Here is a 19,668-nt window from a genome sequence, read left to right as displayed (position 1 = left end):
CACACACCATCAACCTCTGATGCCAAAGCTACAGTATGTTCATTTTAGCCAATTGGGCACACTGCTAGACTATTCCGGTACCAATCTTAGACAATCTGAGTCTCCTCTAACCAGTCACAGCAAAGCAGAGTTCATTGCTACTCTACACCACACCACCTCTCCAGCAAGGAGAAAGTGATGCCAAGTGCCTCTTTTCCAACAGGCCTTGCCAATGTCTCACATCCAAGCTGGCAAATGTCCGGCCATGGGATGAGCACAGGAGGCAGCGATGGCTCACATCCTGACCCAAAAATAACAAGCACAACAAAGATGCTCGCGCTACAGCCCAAGGCGGACATTTTGTTTGCCTCAACTCCAAATACACAGGCATTTTTAGCAAGAATCTGTGCCACCCGGATTTTCCCAGCTGAGGCAAATCATGTTCCATCAACATAAACAAAATCCCAATCAAACGCAAGTTTAGATGAGATGTGAAAAAACAAATACACACTGACCTCCAAGCTGTATTCTTCCACGGTCCTCTTAAGTGGGTCCACAATTTGCCAGCAAATGAGGATGCATAAGTCGATTAGCAGCATCCCGCCAACAATAATCAACAACTTCTGGTCCTTTATGATCTAGAGGGGGAGAAGAAATGAGATGCTTGTATTAGCCCAATAGCCCACACCTGCTAATGTTATGTAATAGTATGTGTGTCTGTAGAACCATTTCAAACAACATTTCTTATTGACCACTGTAATTATGTGAACCAAGTGATTCTCACCCCATCTCAGGACCCAGATCCCCGCTGGTTTCATTCTAACATCTAATCAGGGACTGATTACAATGCATTTAGCTGCAATTAACCACCTACTAGGATAGGAAACCAGCCAAACCGTGAGTCCGAAGACCAAGACCTTGTTCAGAATTCAATACCGACACTCTTTTACACTGTGGTACATGCTGAACATTAATTAGCAGATTGTACTTCATTGCCTCATGACTGAGAACCACTGATGGACATTCAGTTCTGTCGATACTATGCCACCAACAAGCTATGGATTTGTCGCCTTGTGGCCAGAGAATGTGGAAAAAATTCACCAAACAAGAGCCAACACTGTCAACCACTAAAGCTCTTCTTTTGTACCATGAACTTTAGATGGGATGAAAGCCATGACCTGTTTGTGATCTTTATTTATAATAGCATTTGACTGTCTGGAACCGCAGATCAAAGGAAAGGTCAGGGTACACAAGCAGGGCTGTGTTTGGAGAGTATCACATAGCCCAGATGCAGCACACTGGCTTCGCACTCTGCATCCGCCGGTGGGCTCAGGATGAGATGCATGAGGGGTTTGTTTTTTTGATCTGCTGTCGTTTGATGGTGGTTGGCATTGAACAAATATTGGCAAGGCAGGGCGAGGCACATTACTTGTAGAAAATGTTGCTATGCTTTAGGGCAGGCCAGCGAAGAGAAGCAAAGCAGGTCAGATATCAAATGGCTGCTTAAAAGCCAATGAAAAAAATTATGATGATATTTGAAGTACTTGCATATTGAATGAAATGCAAAAAATCTGGCAGATGAAATTTATAATCCATGATTCCAACAAGGACATAGTTGTAACAAGATGTGTGATATTTTGGGGGAAAATTACAAAACAAAAAAGAAAAAGCTCTACACCACCATCTGCTCAACTGTGATATGTTACTCTGCCAAAAGAGAAAAACTATATAATGACTCCAAATTACCTGAAGTGTTATTTATTTATCATTTCCTTTTCCCCACTAATATTGGCACTCTGACATATCAGTTGGGTTCTAAAGTCTTCATTTATACTGATGAATTTGATTGAGGAAAAAAAAGACCAAATGATTTTATAATTATTGGATGTGCACGTGGATCTGAAATGACTAAGAATAGAAACAGAGAAATAAATATGTTTCTTTGTTCTCCATGAAACTCCATCTGCTGACCATGAGGTGTGGTTCCAAGCTCCGAAAAGTAGTAAGGAGACCTTGAGTTATGATTTTTTGCCAAACTACTGCTTTCAAGACAAGAACTCAACCATATACATATCATCTTGTAATATGTATATAGTGATATTTATAAAGTTGCGTGTCAACCAATAAGTGTGAATACAATAATTATATGTGTATATATATGTGTGTGTGTGTGTGTGTGTGTGTGTGTGTGTGTGTGTGTGTGTGTGTGTGTGTGTGCACTTGTGTGTGTGTATGCATTACCAAGATAGGCAGACTGACAAGTAGCTGCCACAGGGGCCTGTGGGTGAGGGGTTGTGTAAGGGGTGATTTTTGTTTTTTTTGTAACTGTGCATGTTTATCTGTGTCTGTGGTTTTTGTTTGTGTGTATTTGGAGAAGGAGGACATTGATTGACAGCCCCACCCCCCCACCCCACGCTGTCTCTGGCACTGAGCTCTTTAAGAAGTGAAGGAGTGCCAGCCACAGCCCGCCGAGTGGAAGCCTTATCGAACACACCCCTGATTTACAATCAGTGCTCTCCCAGTGTACGAGGGAAAAGATTGAGGGAAGGCTGGGGGAAGGAGTGAGGGATGCACTCCCAGCCCTACTGTTTGAAGAAAATATGGCTAACGCTTGGGCTTGTCCCTCCCCTGACAGCGGCTGGCAGAGATTTCATGGAACCAACAGCAACTATCACTCTACTGAAGCCAAAGCACCTGCACTCAATCAGTGTGGAGGAAGTGTGTGTGTGTGTGTATGTGTGTGTGTGTGTGTGTGTGTGTGTGTGTGTGTGTGCGTGCATGCGCCCTGCACACAGACCCAGGCCCTGAACCAACAGAGAATACATCTTGAGGTTTAAGGGTTGAAGTATGTGGTAGGAGCGAATACTGAGAAACATCTGTTTTGTCTGTGTTAGCAAGGGAAAGAAGGTGACGAGGGTGAACTCAGCAGAGATAATTGACTGTAAAGGTTCAGGGCAAAGTTACTGTGCTCAAGAGGTAAAACTGTTTTGTTTTCCTCAAATGATCAATAAAATGCCAATGAATTAAAAAAATATATGAAAGGCCAGGTCAAGTGTCATTAATTCTGAAACAACTGAAAAAAACATGGGGGTGGTGATCTTGCAGTGACCTGACCACAAAATTACAGTAGAAATAGCAAAGGTAGAGCTCAGTCATAGCTCCTTGTCTTTTAACCTGTAATCTGGATTCTCTTTATCTTCATCTATCCTTTGCCCTTCTTTTCCCAGCTTCCCCATTTTCTTCTTACAATGTCCAACCCACTTTCGTAGCCATTTGTGCCACATTATTTGTCTTGTCCCTTTCCCTGCCCTGCTTTGTCTTCTTCCGTCTGTCTCTCCACCCTCCCTTCTGCCACTACATCCCTGCATCCCTCCAACCTCTCTGAATCTTTGATCCATCCCTCCTTCCTCTCTCTCTCTCCCCCGCTTGCTCTCTCTCTCTCTCTCTGTCTCTCTCTCTGGCAGGCCACCCACAAACTTCCTCCAATATGCAAGAGGGTGAGAGGGAGAGAGACAAAGAGAGGGAGAGCAAGATCTATAAATACAAAAAGGCCAAGCACAGTTACAACATTGAGTGAACTCGGCACCACTTTATATAACTAGGCCAGTGAAGCAGATTGTGTCAGATGTTTAAAAAACCATTTGTATTTCTGAATCTTTTTTTTTTTTTTTTTTTTTTTTTACAAGAGAAGATTCTAAAAGCAGGTGCCAGGGGCTGCCAGTCTTTCAGAGTGTTTGTTTAAAAGCGTGAGTCTGAATACACGCACCCACACACCGTCTACATCAGGTCTACATGTTTCAGTGGAGTTGCCTCTGGTTATATGAACTGGTAGTTATCCTATCTAACAGACAGCACAAGCTGTGACGAAATGTGAAAGCTTCGAATCCAGATTTAAGCAGGAAGGATCATGTACCTATAAAAATAAATGTTAAAAATAAACAAATAATGAAGTACATTTGTCAAGGAGGCATACAAAGTACCGGTCTTTGTAACACGTGTGTCATGATATGAAGAATAAACATTTTTCTATACCTTCTTCTTCATCTTCACATTTTTGAAGATGGCGTGCACCCTCCAGGTCTTGGCAAACATGGCTCCGAAAGCTGTGGTGTATCCAACAATGAGAATCCATGTCCGTACCTATCAGAACAACAGGAAAACACATAATAGTGTCACGCCTTAAACTGGTGATCAAGACTTAAAACAACATCTGCTCTGACAGGTATTTGCATTTTTCTTGAGAAGTTCATTCAAAATAGCATTGTGACGCATTCTAAAAATAAGACCCTGTCAGACTTATTTTTTGTCTCCATGTGTTGAGCTCTGGGAGAACGTCCTGGACCATGGAAGCTGTCACACTCCTGAGAGCATTTCATCTTAATGAGAAACAGAATGTAGACCTCTTACTGCTCCGGCACAAAGGACACCGCTGAAGTGTTTTAAAAGCTTAGAATTTGAATATAGCTGACAAAATCCTAATATAGCTACATAGTCTGTATGTGCGTGTGCTTGTGTGCTTCTGTATACTTTGCGTTTGACTGCTGCACGTGATAAACATGATTGTTTTTCAGTGTGTGAACCCCATCTGCACCGCACATCCTGTATACCCTCCACACATTTACACCTGGCCCTCGTCTCGTGACACTCTCCACCATTTCTAGAAAAGCAATAAACCCAGGCAGGGACAGAACACTGGGTAAAAGAAGACAGCAAAAAAAAAAAACAAAAAAACAATTACAGCATCTATTCTCAAGGAGACCAGCACGTATTGATTGATGGTGAACGGATCAACCCTCTGCGCTTCTTTGCTGTAGAACCTTGTCTGAAGTGACAAGCTCTGTTTTGGCTCTGCGGCAGAGCTCCAGCCAGGTGGTGGCAGCGCGAGACGTGCCCTGCCTAATATTACTTTGCTGTGCGTGTGTGTGTGTGTGTGTGTGTGTGTGTCTGGGAGGGTGGTATCTCAGTGGAAACCAGTTATCACTGTAATCAAAACTCTTTAATTAATCCAGCATGCACATAGTCACACAGTAATGCTACCTGGGGGGAGACACTTAATGTGCTCCATGCTAGCTAGAGACCTGGAGAGAGAGATTCAATCAGTTTTCGCTTAGAGTTTGTCACACAGTTCACATGATTAGTGTTTCAGCAGCATTTTCCATATTTTAGCTCATTTTACATATATGTGAAGTGAATTTCATGAACTGTATGTGCAGCACTGAATAAACTGAATACACCATCATCTAAAAAATACAATATACTTCACTGTATAAAGTATTATCCAGAGCAATTTGTCAGTGCAGTAAGTGAATTCAATGACTGAAGTTAATCTGGGTAAATAAGTTATTTCTAAGTAAATTATTTAAGGATCTGGAGGACGTTTAAGTGAGTGGTGTACTCAACTGTCAGCAGTTCACACTCCAAATAACTGAATCAGAGCTTAAACAATTAGCTGATTGATCAGTTGATCAAGAGAAAATGAATTGGCAACTATTTTGATTAAGATGATTATGTATAAGATGTTCATCAAGTTAATGCAGTCCATTCTCTAGTTCCTGCATCTCAGTTAGGATTTTCTGTAATTCTTTATCTTATATGATAGTCATCTAAATGTATTCGGGCTCGGGTTGAAGAAATCATGCAATTTTTTTCTTTAGCCTTTGGGAAAATGTAAGTGCAAAAAATTTACATTTAGTTTAATCAAGAAAATTGATTTGAAACTGATTCATTACTAATGAAAATAATGGTTAGTTGTAGCCACAACTACTCTGTGAGCTAATAAGCAAAATTCAATCGTGCCTGTTGGAACTGAATATGACGAGCATCCAACCCGAACTTCAATTTTATGTATTAGTGAAAGTTGTTGCAGAAACTCACAGTGCAGAGGGTCTCAAACTCTTTGTCAGAGACAAAACCTCCATCCAGACCAAACAGGAAGATAGAGGCATAGGAGAGCATGCCTCCGAGGATGATCAGGTTGTTCATGTATGGACTGGACATCTTGATTAGTCTGGAGGAGAACACATTAAAAATATATAGAAAAGAACAGAATCCATCAGTCTAGAAACACAAGTAATGTAGCCTATGATATTCTAGTTTAGAGAGAGAAAAGTGAAATAATAATGTACCTCCAAGATGGTTAAAGGTTAATCATCATTCTCATGCTTCATTATTCTTTCAATTCAATACTGCGCAATCTTCCTCCCGTCCTTCAATCATTCCTCTCTTTCTTCTCCCTTAATACCAACCCCTACATTTGCTTTCCTGCCGCGCCGTACGTGTATCTGTTTCACCTTCAAAAGCTATCCTTCACCTAACCCCTACCTCTCAAAGCTGTGCGTCACCAATGCTGGTTGCTGACCTGTGGTTACGATTCTTGATGTTGAAGAACAGGAAAGCCCCAGCCATGAGCATGCCCAGTATGGTGATGGTGGACAGGATGCTGTACAGGGGCACGTTGATGTGGCGGCGCTGCAGACGCACAAATGTACGATCCTTGGGAGGCTCAACGCCTAAGAAGGAGAGGAAGTGTAACAAAAAAAAACAAAAAAAAAAAAAACATTGATTTTAGACAATCTCTCAACATGAGTGAGCCTCAAACATAATGTAAGACTGAATGTTGTTTTCATGGAATATTGTCCAGTGGTTTTCAAGACATTTTCACTTTCTCCAGTGAGGTTTCTCTCTTCACTTTGATGACTTAAGAACTGTCTGACCAAATCTTTCTCCTTTTCAGCTACAAAACAGTGACACTGCTGCAGATATCCAGTTATTTGAGAAGCATTTCCAAGTCCCCAGTTTCCCCTGCATGTATCTCAAAGCACCACAGTCAAGTTATTGTGGTTGGACCCCGCACTTTCTTATCTTTTGCTGTATTTTTCTCCTGTCAGTGTGCCAATCGATCGCGATGGCATCATCTTACACATCTCCACTTACTGTGGTCAGGGATGTGGAAACAAGCATTTTAGATGGTACTGTCCTAGAGTTTCTGTATGTGGGGCAAGGGTGGTGAAGGGGAGAATAGCCAGGGGGATTGAACAAATTACAAAGTATGTCAACACAAGCAAACACAGGAGGGGTGAAAAATGTACTGGTAAATTATTTAGCTGAGAGAGGACAGTTTATAGTGGTAAAGGAGAGTGGCGAGTCCCTACACTGAGTGGTGTTGGTGTGTGAGTATGTATGTCTGCTGGAGGGAGGGTTTGGGTTCGGGTTCAAGTGAGCAAATGAACGAGCGAAGAGAGTGATGGGCCTGTAACATATATAAAAACACACATTAGATGCATCAGGACACCTTCTTCTTCTTCTTCTTCAGTCTACTTTACATCTCTCAGTCAACACTCACACCGTCACACATAGATGCAGGCACATACACTCATATCCAGCTTTCTTCATACCTTGGAACCTTATGGAGTTGTTGATGAGGTCCAGCACATCAGCAATTGCGTTGTACTCTCCCACCTTCACTTCCTGGCCCTCTGTTAAAACACACACACACATACACACACATATAAGTATGTAAATATTAAAACAAATACATGTCAAAACCAGCAACTGGATGCCAACCCCTTTTTCCTCCAGTACACTTTCAAAGCAATTAAAGCTGCTGCGTAAAATAGTTTTAAATGAGACAAATGGGCTGCAGCAATGTTCGCAGCTCTGCGACACAAAGCGGCGCTCTGTGCCAAATGCCAAGTCAGCACACTAACATGCTCACAATGACTCTACTTCTGTTTTTTTTGTTTTTTTTTTCATCTTAAAACAAACAGACACAAAAAATTTAATTTAGCAGTCCAATAAGCACAAATGATACAACAGTGAACATCTCAGCAAAACTAAAAGAAGCAGATCCCACCAACATTCACCTTCCCACCCACTAGACGGGACTAGATTAGAAGTTAAGGAATCACCAAAGTTATTACAACGCGAGTGATCACAACACTGATTGAACATGAATGTCTGTATTAAATTTCATGGTAATCCATCCAGTGGTTGAAACGCGAGAGGAAAAGTCTGGGGACCTTGGGTATATTTTGCCTGAGAACCGTGAATGTCGGTACAAAATTTTGTGGCAATCCATCGAGTGGATGATGACATACTTCAGTCTGGATCAAAGCAGTGGACCAGCCAACCGACAGACTGACATTGCATCATTCGAGTCACAGTTTTGGAGTTTTCTGGCTTGTTTTTCTGGCAAGGTTTGTGAAGTATTTCAGGTAGTGAAATTAATTCAGCAATGAGGTGCTAAAATAATGGCTCACAGATACAAAGCAGCTTGCTAGGTTTATAAAATATAGCTCCAGTGATCCGTATTTGGAGAAAATGTAACAGATGCTACTTTGACTGAACAAGTAAATCTAATTCAAACAGTAATTGGACACGGTGAAGAATGGCCTGGTTTTAAGCTGTAAAGTCTGGCACAGAGGTACAACCTTATAGAGAGCTTTAAATCACAGGGAGATCTTCCAAAACCCATTAGTAATATAACAAAATATCCATAGCATAGAATTTTAAGGCACTCAATAAGATTATTTTTTATGATTCTCCATTGGTAGATTTCAGATGCAGCTTAATACGGTCAGGAAATGATCTTCCTGTTTTATACAGTCTCAATTATCAGTTTATTTTACCTCAAGGAAACCTAAAGGGCAATGAGGAGCAGATATCACAGAAACCAGCTCACAGACAGAGACATAAAAAAGCTCAGATGTAGTGAGGGCAGACTTCAGATGCACAATATGAGAAGAATCTTCAACTGATGTAGAGGAGACAATAAATAGATCTAATCCTTCTTTGGTATTTAAAATGCATTATACATTGACTTAAGCATATTCTAGATGCAGTCAAGGGACTGTAAACTGCTGTACACCCCGGCCTGTAAATACCACCGTCTCTCTGGAGCTCTGCTCAAACATAGCTATTTCAGGATTTTTCTTTTAGGAACAAGGATGAGTCCCTCAGGTGTAATATTGGAGGAAGCATGACCTTGTCAAAAAAACCTGGGCCTTCACTCTTCTTCACTCATAAAGATTACTCACTTAGAGTGTACACCAGGGAGAAGAGAAGCTGTGGATGGGAGGAGAGGACAGATTATTCAGATTCTTTTTTTGTAAGCACTACAAACAACCTGCAATTTCTTCTGGTGTACGTGCACAAATCTCTCTCTGTTATCACTCTTATGGGTCCATTGAACTCCTCTGTAGCATTGTCCTTGACGAGGAAAATGACAGATAACATCAGCTTATGCAGCATCACAGGGCACCGTGTTCTGCTCTCCTCTCTCCTCTCCTCTCCTCTCCTCTCCTCTTCTCTCCTCTCCTCTCCTCTCCTCTCTCCTCGCCTCGCCTCGCCTCGCCTCTCCTGTCCTCTCCTCTCCTCTCCTCTCCTCTTCTCTCCTCTCCTCTCCTCTCTCCTCGCCTCGCCTCGCCTCGCCTCTCCTGTCCTCTCCTCTCTCCTCTCCTCTCTCCTCTCTCATCTCCTCTCCTCTCTCTCCTCTCCTCTCCTCTCCTCTCGGTGAATCACCTCATTTGATCTCCAGCTCTGGCATCAAAGCATCAGCAAATGTTGAAAATGTTCGGTAAATTTTATGTGCACACACGATCACGATTTCTCAAACTTTTCAGCGTAAACGATCAATGGCTGTGTTTCCCTTGACCACATCCTTTGTTAGGATCTTAACAGCAGAAGGGGTTGTATATCAGCACTCTTACTTTGAGATGCTAAAATACTATCCCAGCACTCTATCCCCACAGGGAATATTGAATATTGATGGCCACAGCAGGCTGGTAAAACTCAATGCGTCATTCAGCCGTGTGCAATCACATCTCATGCCTTTTTGTTTCATTTGTCACTTTAAATAACTGTAAACAAAGGTCTGATTTTCTTAATTTGTCAGCTTTTAACTGATGTTCCTGATATGATATACAAAATGAAAAAAAAAAGCTTAAAAAAAAAGAAAGTCTTATCTCAATCTGCTCCTTATTATGGGCGACGGGGTCCTACGTCAGCTGTCCAAAATTAGAACACTTTTAATTCATGAGAGATTTCTGCATCTTTGTTTTTGTCCTTGATTTACTCATTGGTTTGAAGTGTGCAGGAGCTCAGTTGAAAAACAGCGATGTCATGTAGTTCAGTGCGCCAGCCAGGGCTAAGCAACATTTGAATCAAAATTTGAGGAATTTGAAGATAGCTGTTTTATTCTAACTGTAGCACTGATTGTTGCTCATTTATACTTCTCTCTACTCTATTCTAATACTCTGGATTATAAGCCATGTTTTCAGGGGCTTTAAACATAAAGATGCCCCGCGTAATTTTCTTCTAAACAAACAAAAGTTATGTTCACATTTAATTTTACTCACCAAAACATAATATGTATTGTTGAGATCTTGCATATGATTTAAATGCATTTCGATTGTTTACATCAGTGTTTGACTGTCTTCTTCTTCACTGCTACATTTCTTTGCATCTTTCACCACCTGCAGATCAGTGGAATAGTGTGAAACCATTGGCAGAAAAGTATCACCCATTGCGACCCAAAGCAAAACACCTGTAAACACATTGCTCTGTAACACCATAGTGGTCAGAAACTCCACTGCTACAAAGGTGAGTTACTGTATATTCACCTTGTCATGTCAGTTTGGTTACCCCTGCAGTACAGGCTGTATCTGACATGCTCCTGTTGTGACTATTGTTCCTCTATCTCAGTGCACTTAATATGTGTTTACTGTAATTCTCAAAACTGTTCCATTTTTTTTTCACTGTTGCACCTGCAACTCAAGCACAGATGACTTGGCCTCATGCTGGTTTTAAAAAAGTGGTGAAAAAAAGCGGTGATTACTGGACCTCATTGCAGCGTATCTCATTATTTAATTATTTCATTATCTAATAATACTGATTATGATTGTAAATGTGTTTGTGATTAAGTTAATTTAGAATTATTTTTCACATTAGTTCACATTAGTTTGCCTTTTGAGTGTGTTTACATGCAAACTAGCATCCTGGATATGTTTTGTGCATGTAAACAGCTTAGCCTGGTGACAGAAACCTGGATAAAACCTTATTCCGGTTTTGAGAAGAACTGGATATACTACGCTGAATACTCACGACAGAAACCACGACAGCGTGGGGTGTAAACACTTTATCACATTTCTGAACCATCTCATAATAGGTGGTGAGAAATCAAGACATGCCTGCAGGCACACCATCATAAATCTGGATATTGTTATGATCATGTACACAAGGATTTGAATAATGCCATAATCAAAAACAGTATTGGGCTCAAAACCAGGATACTAATGCATATGTAAACGCACTCTTTGATCAAGTCTCATGTCAGATCTGTGAAATTCTAACATGGCAAAAAAAAAAATCGCTGCTTCATTTAAAAACATTGGTGGTACAGTTTAATGATACTCTCGTGAGCAAGTTAAGTTGAAAGGACTGTGAGGAAATTATTGCCTAGAAATAAACTGACAGCGACGAGGCTGTTGCTAGAAGAAATTCCTGCAGAAGACGGTAGAAAAGCAGGAAAGTAGTTCTTGCTTGAGGAGTGTTGTAGATAAATCCTATCATATATCTCTAAAGACCTAAAACATCTCAACCTTTCACCCACACACACGTCACATGTTCACCTTACTGATATATATACCAATAAGTCACAACATAAAAACCAGTTACTGGTTTTTATGTTGTGGCTGATCGGTTTATATATATATTATTGAACCTCTCTCCTCCTTACAGAATTACAAAGGCCATGCTTCCTTATCTACTATGCCTGGTAGTGCATTGATTTAAAATCTGCACTCAGAGGGACTGCAACTGTGATCAAGACCTCTGGTAGCGAGCTATCTCTTATCCCCACGAGAGACAGTGGGAATGAGAGCCACCGAGGCCCCTGACTAAGAACGTCTGACAGTGTGAAATTGAGGATCAGAGGCTGAGGACAGATGATAGGGTCATGTTGAGGATCACTGCCTTTTGAAATATTCAAGCTGGGGCTGTCCCTCCTCTCCTTTCCACCCAGCTCTGACTGTTGGTATGTCAAAAGGGTGACAAATTCACAATCCCTGACAAGTGAGGAAGAAGTGATAGAGTGAAGGCTAAGGAGGGTTGCAGGAGATATAATATGGCTGGAGGAAGATAGTGAGAGATAGCTGTAACATACACTGTAGGGGAGGATTTGGTGGAGGAAAGTGAGTGTGGCAAACACACAGTTGGCAACAAGCTCTGGGAGAAGAGAGAGAGAGACATTTGGAAAAAAGAAAGACAGACAGAGAAAAACCAAAAAAGATTGTCACTAATTAATAGAGATATGTGGCTATGATTCATGCTAAGGCATTCGTGTAATTTTTCTCAAAATCTCTATAAATCAAGCCCTAACTGCTTTTCAGTTACAGTAATATTTCCTTTCATTGCTCATCCAAAGTTGCCAAACCCTAATTTAGACTAGTTGCCCCATCTCCTGCCAGCCAAACAGGTCAGCCCCTCCCTGAAGAAACTCTCTGTCCCTCTAGCACGCACACGTAGACATACTGGACTCACATATAAGCACTTCCTTCCACTCTTTTCTATGTCACCACCATCCAAACTTTTTTTTTTTTTTTTTGTTGTGACAGCACTCTGTCCTTGTTCGAGCTCCTCCTGCTGCTTGGTTACATTCTTGCATGTGACCTACACTACAGGTGTACAGAGATGATGGGTCACCTGACCTGATGTCATGCCCCTCCGTGCCGATTGTATCCAAAAATATTTTAGATGGCTCCGCAATCTGTCTCTCTGTAGCTGTGTCCCAGAGCTTTTCATCCTGTAGTGCGTTCACAGTTTAAAAATGTCAAAATTAAGCGACATAAAATCAGTGCATGTACTAAAAATGATTGATCCCACAACGGCACAGGGAAGGTGACGAGCTACTTGCAGCTGCAAAACAATAATATAAATTGTGGACTGTAGGGCTTGAAGGATGACTAAAAAAAAAAAGTTAATAAGTAAGTTGATAAGTCTTTGGAAAATTGTTTTGCTTTTTCTTGACGTCATTCCATTCGCACTTTAATAAACGACTGTGATTTTCTATTATTCTCTGTTAGTGCAGAACATTGATCTTCTCTATTGCTGCAACAAAAGACTCTGTATACAATTATGTATGGAATTGGGACACAGCATTTGTCTCAATCACCACTTTCTAGCCTGATTATTAGTTTGTTCTGCTCTTACCTCTCCTCTTTTCACTATGCAATGACAATCAACACTGTAAACTCTACACTTACTGTCACACTACACAACTACTGACTGTGCTAATTCTGAGTTTCTGAGTTAAACATAAAGTCACAGTTACATTGCTACAAATTATGTGTGGTCTCTTTTTGTCAAACCCACAGAGTCTGGGCTGTAACATTCTTTTCATTATATTGTTATTGAAAGCCCACACATGCCTGGTCAGTTATGGGCAGAGTTAGCAGCAGCATGAGCACGTACATAGTGTCCTCTATCTCTCTTATGCTCCCAGACGGAAAACACACACACACGCACACGCGCACACACACGCACACGCACACACACACGCTCACACACATTCACACAGAGCATGATGTAAGCAGCCAGAGGGATTGAGCCCCTCTGCAGCGGGGAAGATAAGATGGTTAGGCAGACAGGGCAGAACAGCACCATGCAGTGTGCTACATACAGTCTGGGGAGCCTTGGAGCTGGGAATCCCCTGCATCGAGATGCTGTCTCTGGGTTATTCTGCCACTCAGCAGGCCCCGCTGGCTCAAAAACAACTTCAGGATGACGCTATGATGATAGAGTACTGAGGCATGTGTTTACATGCAAACCTTCACCATCTATACATGGATCTTATCGCCACAGAGGAGAGCAAACACCGTAATGTACCATAGATCTTGTAATTTAGAGTTTTAGATCGACCTAACTTGCGCTCATACAGACACAGACTGAACATCCGGCCCAATACAGATGGGCGTATGTGTCTACCCGCAAGTAAAAACACCAAGAAAAAAAAAAACCAGACAAATAGTCTAAAAGATTTGTGTTTATGTTTTCTGACAAACAACCCTTGGAGCCAAACGAATCCTCTCTAACTAATGAGATAAATGCGTGTACAAAGCATTTGACTTTGAAAGTGTGAAATCTTTCGGCATCCCTTTCCTGTGAATATGACTCTGCTAAAAGCTTCTCTTAAGCCCTCTTGGATCCATTATAGGTACCAGTATATCAACCGTGGCAGCCTTCTGACTCGAGAAAAATTGCGAAGTGGCTTTCCAAAAGGCTGCGGTAATCCTGCGAAATTTCTGAAACAACTGTTGGTTTTATTGAACAGATACGCGAGTGGTTGGAATTCAAAAAATGATGGCAATAACTCTAACTCAAGGTCGGTAGAGTACGAAGAGGAACAAGTGTAGATGGCTGGAGATGGGTGTGACAGGCTGAGTCAAGTGAAAACAACAGATACATCTATATGGCTAAGTCCAGTTCTTGTTGCTTCGAAACAATGTTTTTCATTCATAATAATAGGTAGAGGATAAGGAGGGAGAGGATAAGGTTTGTAAACAATGAAACAATGAAACCTGAAACTGGTTGATTGAAGGAGTACAATAGCAGTAATGTCCCAACGTACCTTGAAACTGGTTGAATTTTATTGTGCCCATCCTCTCTCCATTCCGAAACATGACTTGACCCTGAACAGAAGGAAACATAAAAACAGAATATCTGTCTTTAATATAACACCGGGAACACACATTACAAAAAATCCCATTCTTCTGAGGAAGACGCAGCATAAGCAGTAAAGTGAATTTGGGTAAAAAAAAAGAAAAAAGGATAGGTGCTTACTTCAACTAAATTTATGCACAATGCTTTCCTGATACTGGAGCATTGGCAGGCAAAGGGCAGTCTCGGCTCCTGCACACTGCATCTTATTTGATTAGAAGTGGCCAAAATTGATTTGTTTATAGAGGTAAACAAAATTATCTTTCAGCCAATTCATTTGCTTATATCCTTGGAACAACATCAGGTCAGCAAGGTGGTCTGATTTAACTACTTTTGCTCACTCAGCATTAGTACAAACCTGGGCTCCGGCAACTTTCAAAAGGTAATTCTTTAAGTGAGACTCATATTTGGCCTAAGAACAGTCTGTAGTGGTCAGTGAATATTTCTACCATTCTATTCAACATTTCATGTCTAGATATTGATTTCTCTCCAAAAGGGTGTGTTTATTGGTCAAACAACCTCTCTAAAATGAGGGGAAAAAATAACAGAGGAAGTCTCTGATTTAAACTCCACAGGAACAAGATAAGGAAGGAGTGTCTGGAAAATGCAGACAAGGTAGACAAAAGCAATTCAACTTTGTGGCAATATCGTAAGCCCTATTCAAATCAGTTTTGGCTTCTGTCGCTTTATCTTCTCCCATGTAGTCTCTTCCTTGTTCTATTTTCTCCTTCCCTCTGTCTCTTTATCGCTCTCTCCCTCTTCATCTAGCAAGACTGTTCAATTAATTCACCATCTGCATACAGGGATCCTTAATTACACATTTAACTGGGTTTACATATTACTGGCTGGCTAGCAGCTAACCCAAAAAGGTGTGAGCAGATCAATCAATAGATCCACACTCTCTCATACACACACACACACACACATAAATACATATATATATATACATACAGATAGAGAGAGAGCGAGAGAGACAGCGCATTTGCATTGGCTGATTAAAAGGGAGCTGAGGGGGAAATACAGGGAAGGAAGCTGGAGAGCCAATTCTGCCTCAAAAAGATGGCAAGCTTTGAAGTAGCAGAGCAGGATCCCACCCCTCCGTTTGAATCCCAGTCTTTGTGTGGCATCTTTGATGTTTGTTTGAGTGTGCGCATGCATGCGTGTCTACGTGCTACGTGTATGCAGTTAATATGTTGTCACATTATGCTTATGCACATGCATGTGTCCCTGGTGATGTACGTGTGTGAGCTACTCCTGGGGCACAAGAGTCTCAAGTGTTGCCATGTTACCCATGTGATATACAATGAGTCCTCTGCTACCAATTGCACACCACAACACTTGCCAACAATATGCTATGAAATTACACCTTAAGTATAAGTAGGACAATGCAGTGCGTCACAGTTCAGCTCATTAGGCATTACATTCAACGATGGTGTGTAAACAGGGTCAAACAATGTGGGTTGAAAATAGGGAACTTGACTTGAACCTGTCATGAGGGTGAGTGTATGTATCCAGGTTTCTAGAGTAGCTGTACCATCATGCTCTCGCTGTGCATTAGTATTGCCATCGTAATTACCCTTCACATCAGCAAAAGCGGAGCTATCACAAACCTTATTGAAATGGCGTGTAGTTATTTTAACAGCCCCCCAATTTGTTCTCTCAAGTGTAAACACAGTTTGTAGAATATGCAAAGTAGATCAAACATATGCAGAGGCACTGACTCTGACATTCTTAATTGGAAATAAATGTCTGTGCTACAAAGATTAAATTAACCTCTTTTGACCAAAATTCAAAGAAGTTACTGTAAAGCCACTTTCTGCGAGGTATTGTGCTCCTCTGCAGCTTAGGCAACCTCACCAGAGTGTGCTGACTCAGACAGGTGTCCCTTGTCTAGTATTCAAAGGACGTTCAGACCTGAGTCAGTGGTGGATGATGGAGCAATCGCTGAGTCTACGCGTGTGTGTCTGTGTGTAAATGTGTCTTTCTGAGGTGAGACGGGGGAGGCGGCCAGGTATCACTTCGTCTGTGGAGGTGAGAATGCTGTCAGTGGCAGGGGTGCTGGGTCAAATGAGATGTCACTCTGTGGGCTGCAGGCTTGACATCCTCTGGGTTTTCAGCGTTTGAGGTAGGAGCACAGTTGATGCGAGTGTAACTGTGATGCACACACATGCACTTGCATATACACATACACATTAGCAGAGAAAAACAGATGCACAAACCCAACCGCCCCCCTCTGTCCACCTCAGCGCGTCTATCTGAGGTGACTGTCAAGCCTAAGGCTGTGCTACAACCTATTACCCAGAAGGACACTGATGCCAACACAGTGACCACTGACCACAGATACAATGACTGTGAAATAAACTGAAACTCACACTTGTCATCCCCAAATCACAACCTGTTGTGTCTCATTTCATCTAACCCTCCCTGGTGAATTCCAGTGTACATCATCCTGTGGTCATAGCAGCGGTCTGCACACTCTATACCCTGGAAGATCTCTCCCAGCTAATGTCAGGCTTCTCTGTGGCCCTGACAGCAGCCAGATCAATACTGTGGAGCCCTCGATGATCACTCTCCTGCTGCTGCAGCTGCCGCCGCCACTGATTCAGCAGCGGGACTGAGATCAGTGCAGAACGGACACGGTGTGATACCACAATGTGTGCGTGTGTACACAGCAAACACAAAACACAAAATCGTGACATCAGGAAAGACACGAGGCTCAAGTCAGGGTATGGCCCCGTATGATCAGGCACAGATGCACACATCACATTTAAACCAAGGATAAACAGCCAGAATTTGCTGTTTCACTGGTGCTTGTGCAGGGATTAATTCTATTGGAAACCCAGTGGAAGTTATTGCAATTTACAAGCAAACCAGGCGAACTGTGTAATAGCTGCTTTTGAAATCTGAATTCGAAAATAGCATAAAAGATGTATGCAGTGTGGAAGGGAAATTGCCTTCCTGTGTCTTTGTTGTCATGTGTGGGTGGAAGTTTCTATGTGCTAAGTGTGTGCTACATAAGGGAACGCATTTGATCTCATTTCATGTAATCCCTTAAAAGAACATCTATAATGGTCGACAGACCTCAAATCTTTTGGTACAAAGATGCATTTAATTATATTGCAATGCCGTTGTCGACAAACAACATACTTGTTTATCACATGCACAATATTTTGCTCAGAATTTGTTTTTTTTCTGCCAAGGATTGTGGTTGTCAAAATAAAAACATCATTATAAATAGCTGGTTAAACAATGATCTGTATATAACTGATTTCTGAGAAGATTTGCTGTAGCTATTCTGAAAATGACCTGTAACCATGTTTATTTCCCATCAATAGATTATTTGCAGACTTAAATATTTAATGTTGTTACGTAAAAATAAACAATCATATTGCAACGGCAAAACTACACACTCTAAAATCTCAAAATCAAGTGGCTCATGCATATGTTCTTCATCCACATTATCACTTCATTATTGCGCCTCACTTATAAAGCGGGACATCAGTGATGACTCTTTGAGGTCAAAAGTAACTAAGCATATTTAAGTGCCATTCTTAAGTGCAATGTAATGTAGTCTCATTCAAGTACTTCCATTTTATAAAAGGTTTTACTTTTATCTTGCTGCTTTCAGAAAGAACACTTTTCATAATGACCACTGTTACATGTGATGTTTGTAGCAAATCCTTGTTTATACTTCCAAAAAATCTAGAATCCAAGACTTTTACTTGAGTATTTTTCATGTGGTATCACTACATTTTCTCAAGTAACAGATTTGAGTCCTTCCCCCACCACTGATGGCTGCATATGTAAGATCAATATGAGTCAATATAGATGTGAAAGAGGAGAATAAGATTGCTTGTCTTTTCCAACAGCCTAGTAGATTTCATCATCTTTTGTGTGCCTGGAGTAAAAAGTGAATGAATTGTTACATGGTCATCAATATTCCCTGTACTGCTTTGCTTCCCTGAACCTCTGAGGAAAAGGCTCAATGTCAGCCTGCTCCTGCTCAGCAGCACTGAGTGGGTCTGTGCTGAGAGAGGTGAGAGGAGAGGGATGAGGAATGAGGACCCAAAGGATCCTGTATAGCGCTGCAGCACACATACAGTATACCACCAGGGACATTAGTCCCCAAAGGGCCTGACAATAATACAAGTCAGTAGCCTGTGCTGATTTTCTCCGAGGCTATTTTCTCTCCCTCTCCTTCTTTCTCGTTCTGCTGACATGAGAAAAATCTGTAACTCTATCGTGTGGTCTCTCTCTTGTGTTCCATCTTGCCTTTTTTCTCTTAGTCCATCAGTTTGGTGAATGTCTACAAGCAACATATGAGCGAAGTATTTTTTGAACTCTTTTCTTTTTTTATCCTTAGTTCCATTGTTTAGGCCATTTACTTGTACACACAGTTATGGATATGATATAATATGAGTAATGTTCCATTGTACTGTAGGGCTCTGCGTGCTTATTGGCAGTACAGCCTGGGAGCAGCGTGGCATACACTCTAATAATGGAGTGGCCTTTACAGGGGAACAGGAGATATCCTCTAATAGCTCAATAGGAAGTGAGAGTACACACATACACACACACACACACACTCAGCATGTAGCTAGCATTGCCACCAGGATCAATCTTGAATGCATTGGAGTGAGTTGGCAACACCAAATGACATCACTTCAGGCTTCATACGGAGATGAGGATGGCTAAGCAACACTCTCTGCAAACAAGCTTCCAGCCTTACAGAGCAGTAATTAATGCCTTTATGTGTTGCTCTGACATCTGCTCACTCCATACAAACGTTTTACACATTTCACTTAACATACAGTGACAGTGTTTACATGCATAAACATTTAAAGGCACACATTCATATAACTCCAAAAGGACACTTACTCATCAGCCTTAACCAGTGTGTTGATTGTGCTGCTTCTAACCATGTCTGTGTCTGTGAAGAATGTATGTGTCTTTCTTTCCCTCCCTCACTGTATGTGT

The 19,668-nt window shown here is 41.4% G+C and overlaps 1 protein-coding gene across 2 annotated transcripts in view; it reads right to left on the bottom strand.

The window, feature by feature from the left end:
* gabbr2 (gamma-aminobutyric acid (GABA) B receptor, 2) overlaps positions 1–19,668 on the bottom strand; it is a 177,304-nt gene that overhangs the window by 51,272 nt on the left and 106,364 nt on the right. For both annotated transcript variants that reach the window (XM_056399025.1, XM_056399026.1), the window contains exons 8-13: positions 14,603–14,663; positions 7,374–7,454; positions 6,338–6,488; positions 5,854–5,986; positions 4,012–4,119; positions 495–617 (exon numbers count right to left, since the gene is read on the bottom strand). In XM_056399025.1, coding sequence (XP_056255000.1) covers positions 495–617; positions 4,012–4,119; positions 5,854–5,986; positions 6,338–6,488; positions 7,374–7,454; positions 14,603–14,663 — 657 coding nt within the window. The remainder of the gene's footprint in view (positions 1–494; positions 618–4,011; positions 4,120–5,853; positions 5,987–6,337; positions 6,489–7,373; positions 7,455–14,602; positions 14,664–19,668) is intronic.

The sequence above is a fragment of the Seriola aureovittata genome, chromosome 16 (assembly GCF_021018895.1).
Source record: "Seriola aureovittata isolate HTS-2021-v1 ecotype China chromosome 16, ASM2101889v1, whole genome shotgun sequence".
Classification (NCBI taxonomy): domain Eukaryota; kingdom Metazoa; phylum Chordata; class Actinopteri; order Carangiformes; family Carangidae; genus Seriola; species Seriola aureovittata.
Note: the sequence above shows the minus strand (reverse complement) of the source record. Positions and strands in the feature narration are given on the sequence as shown.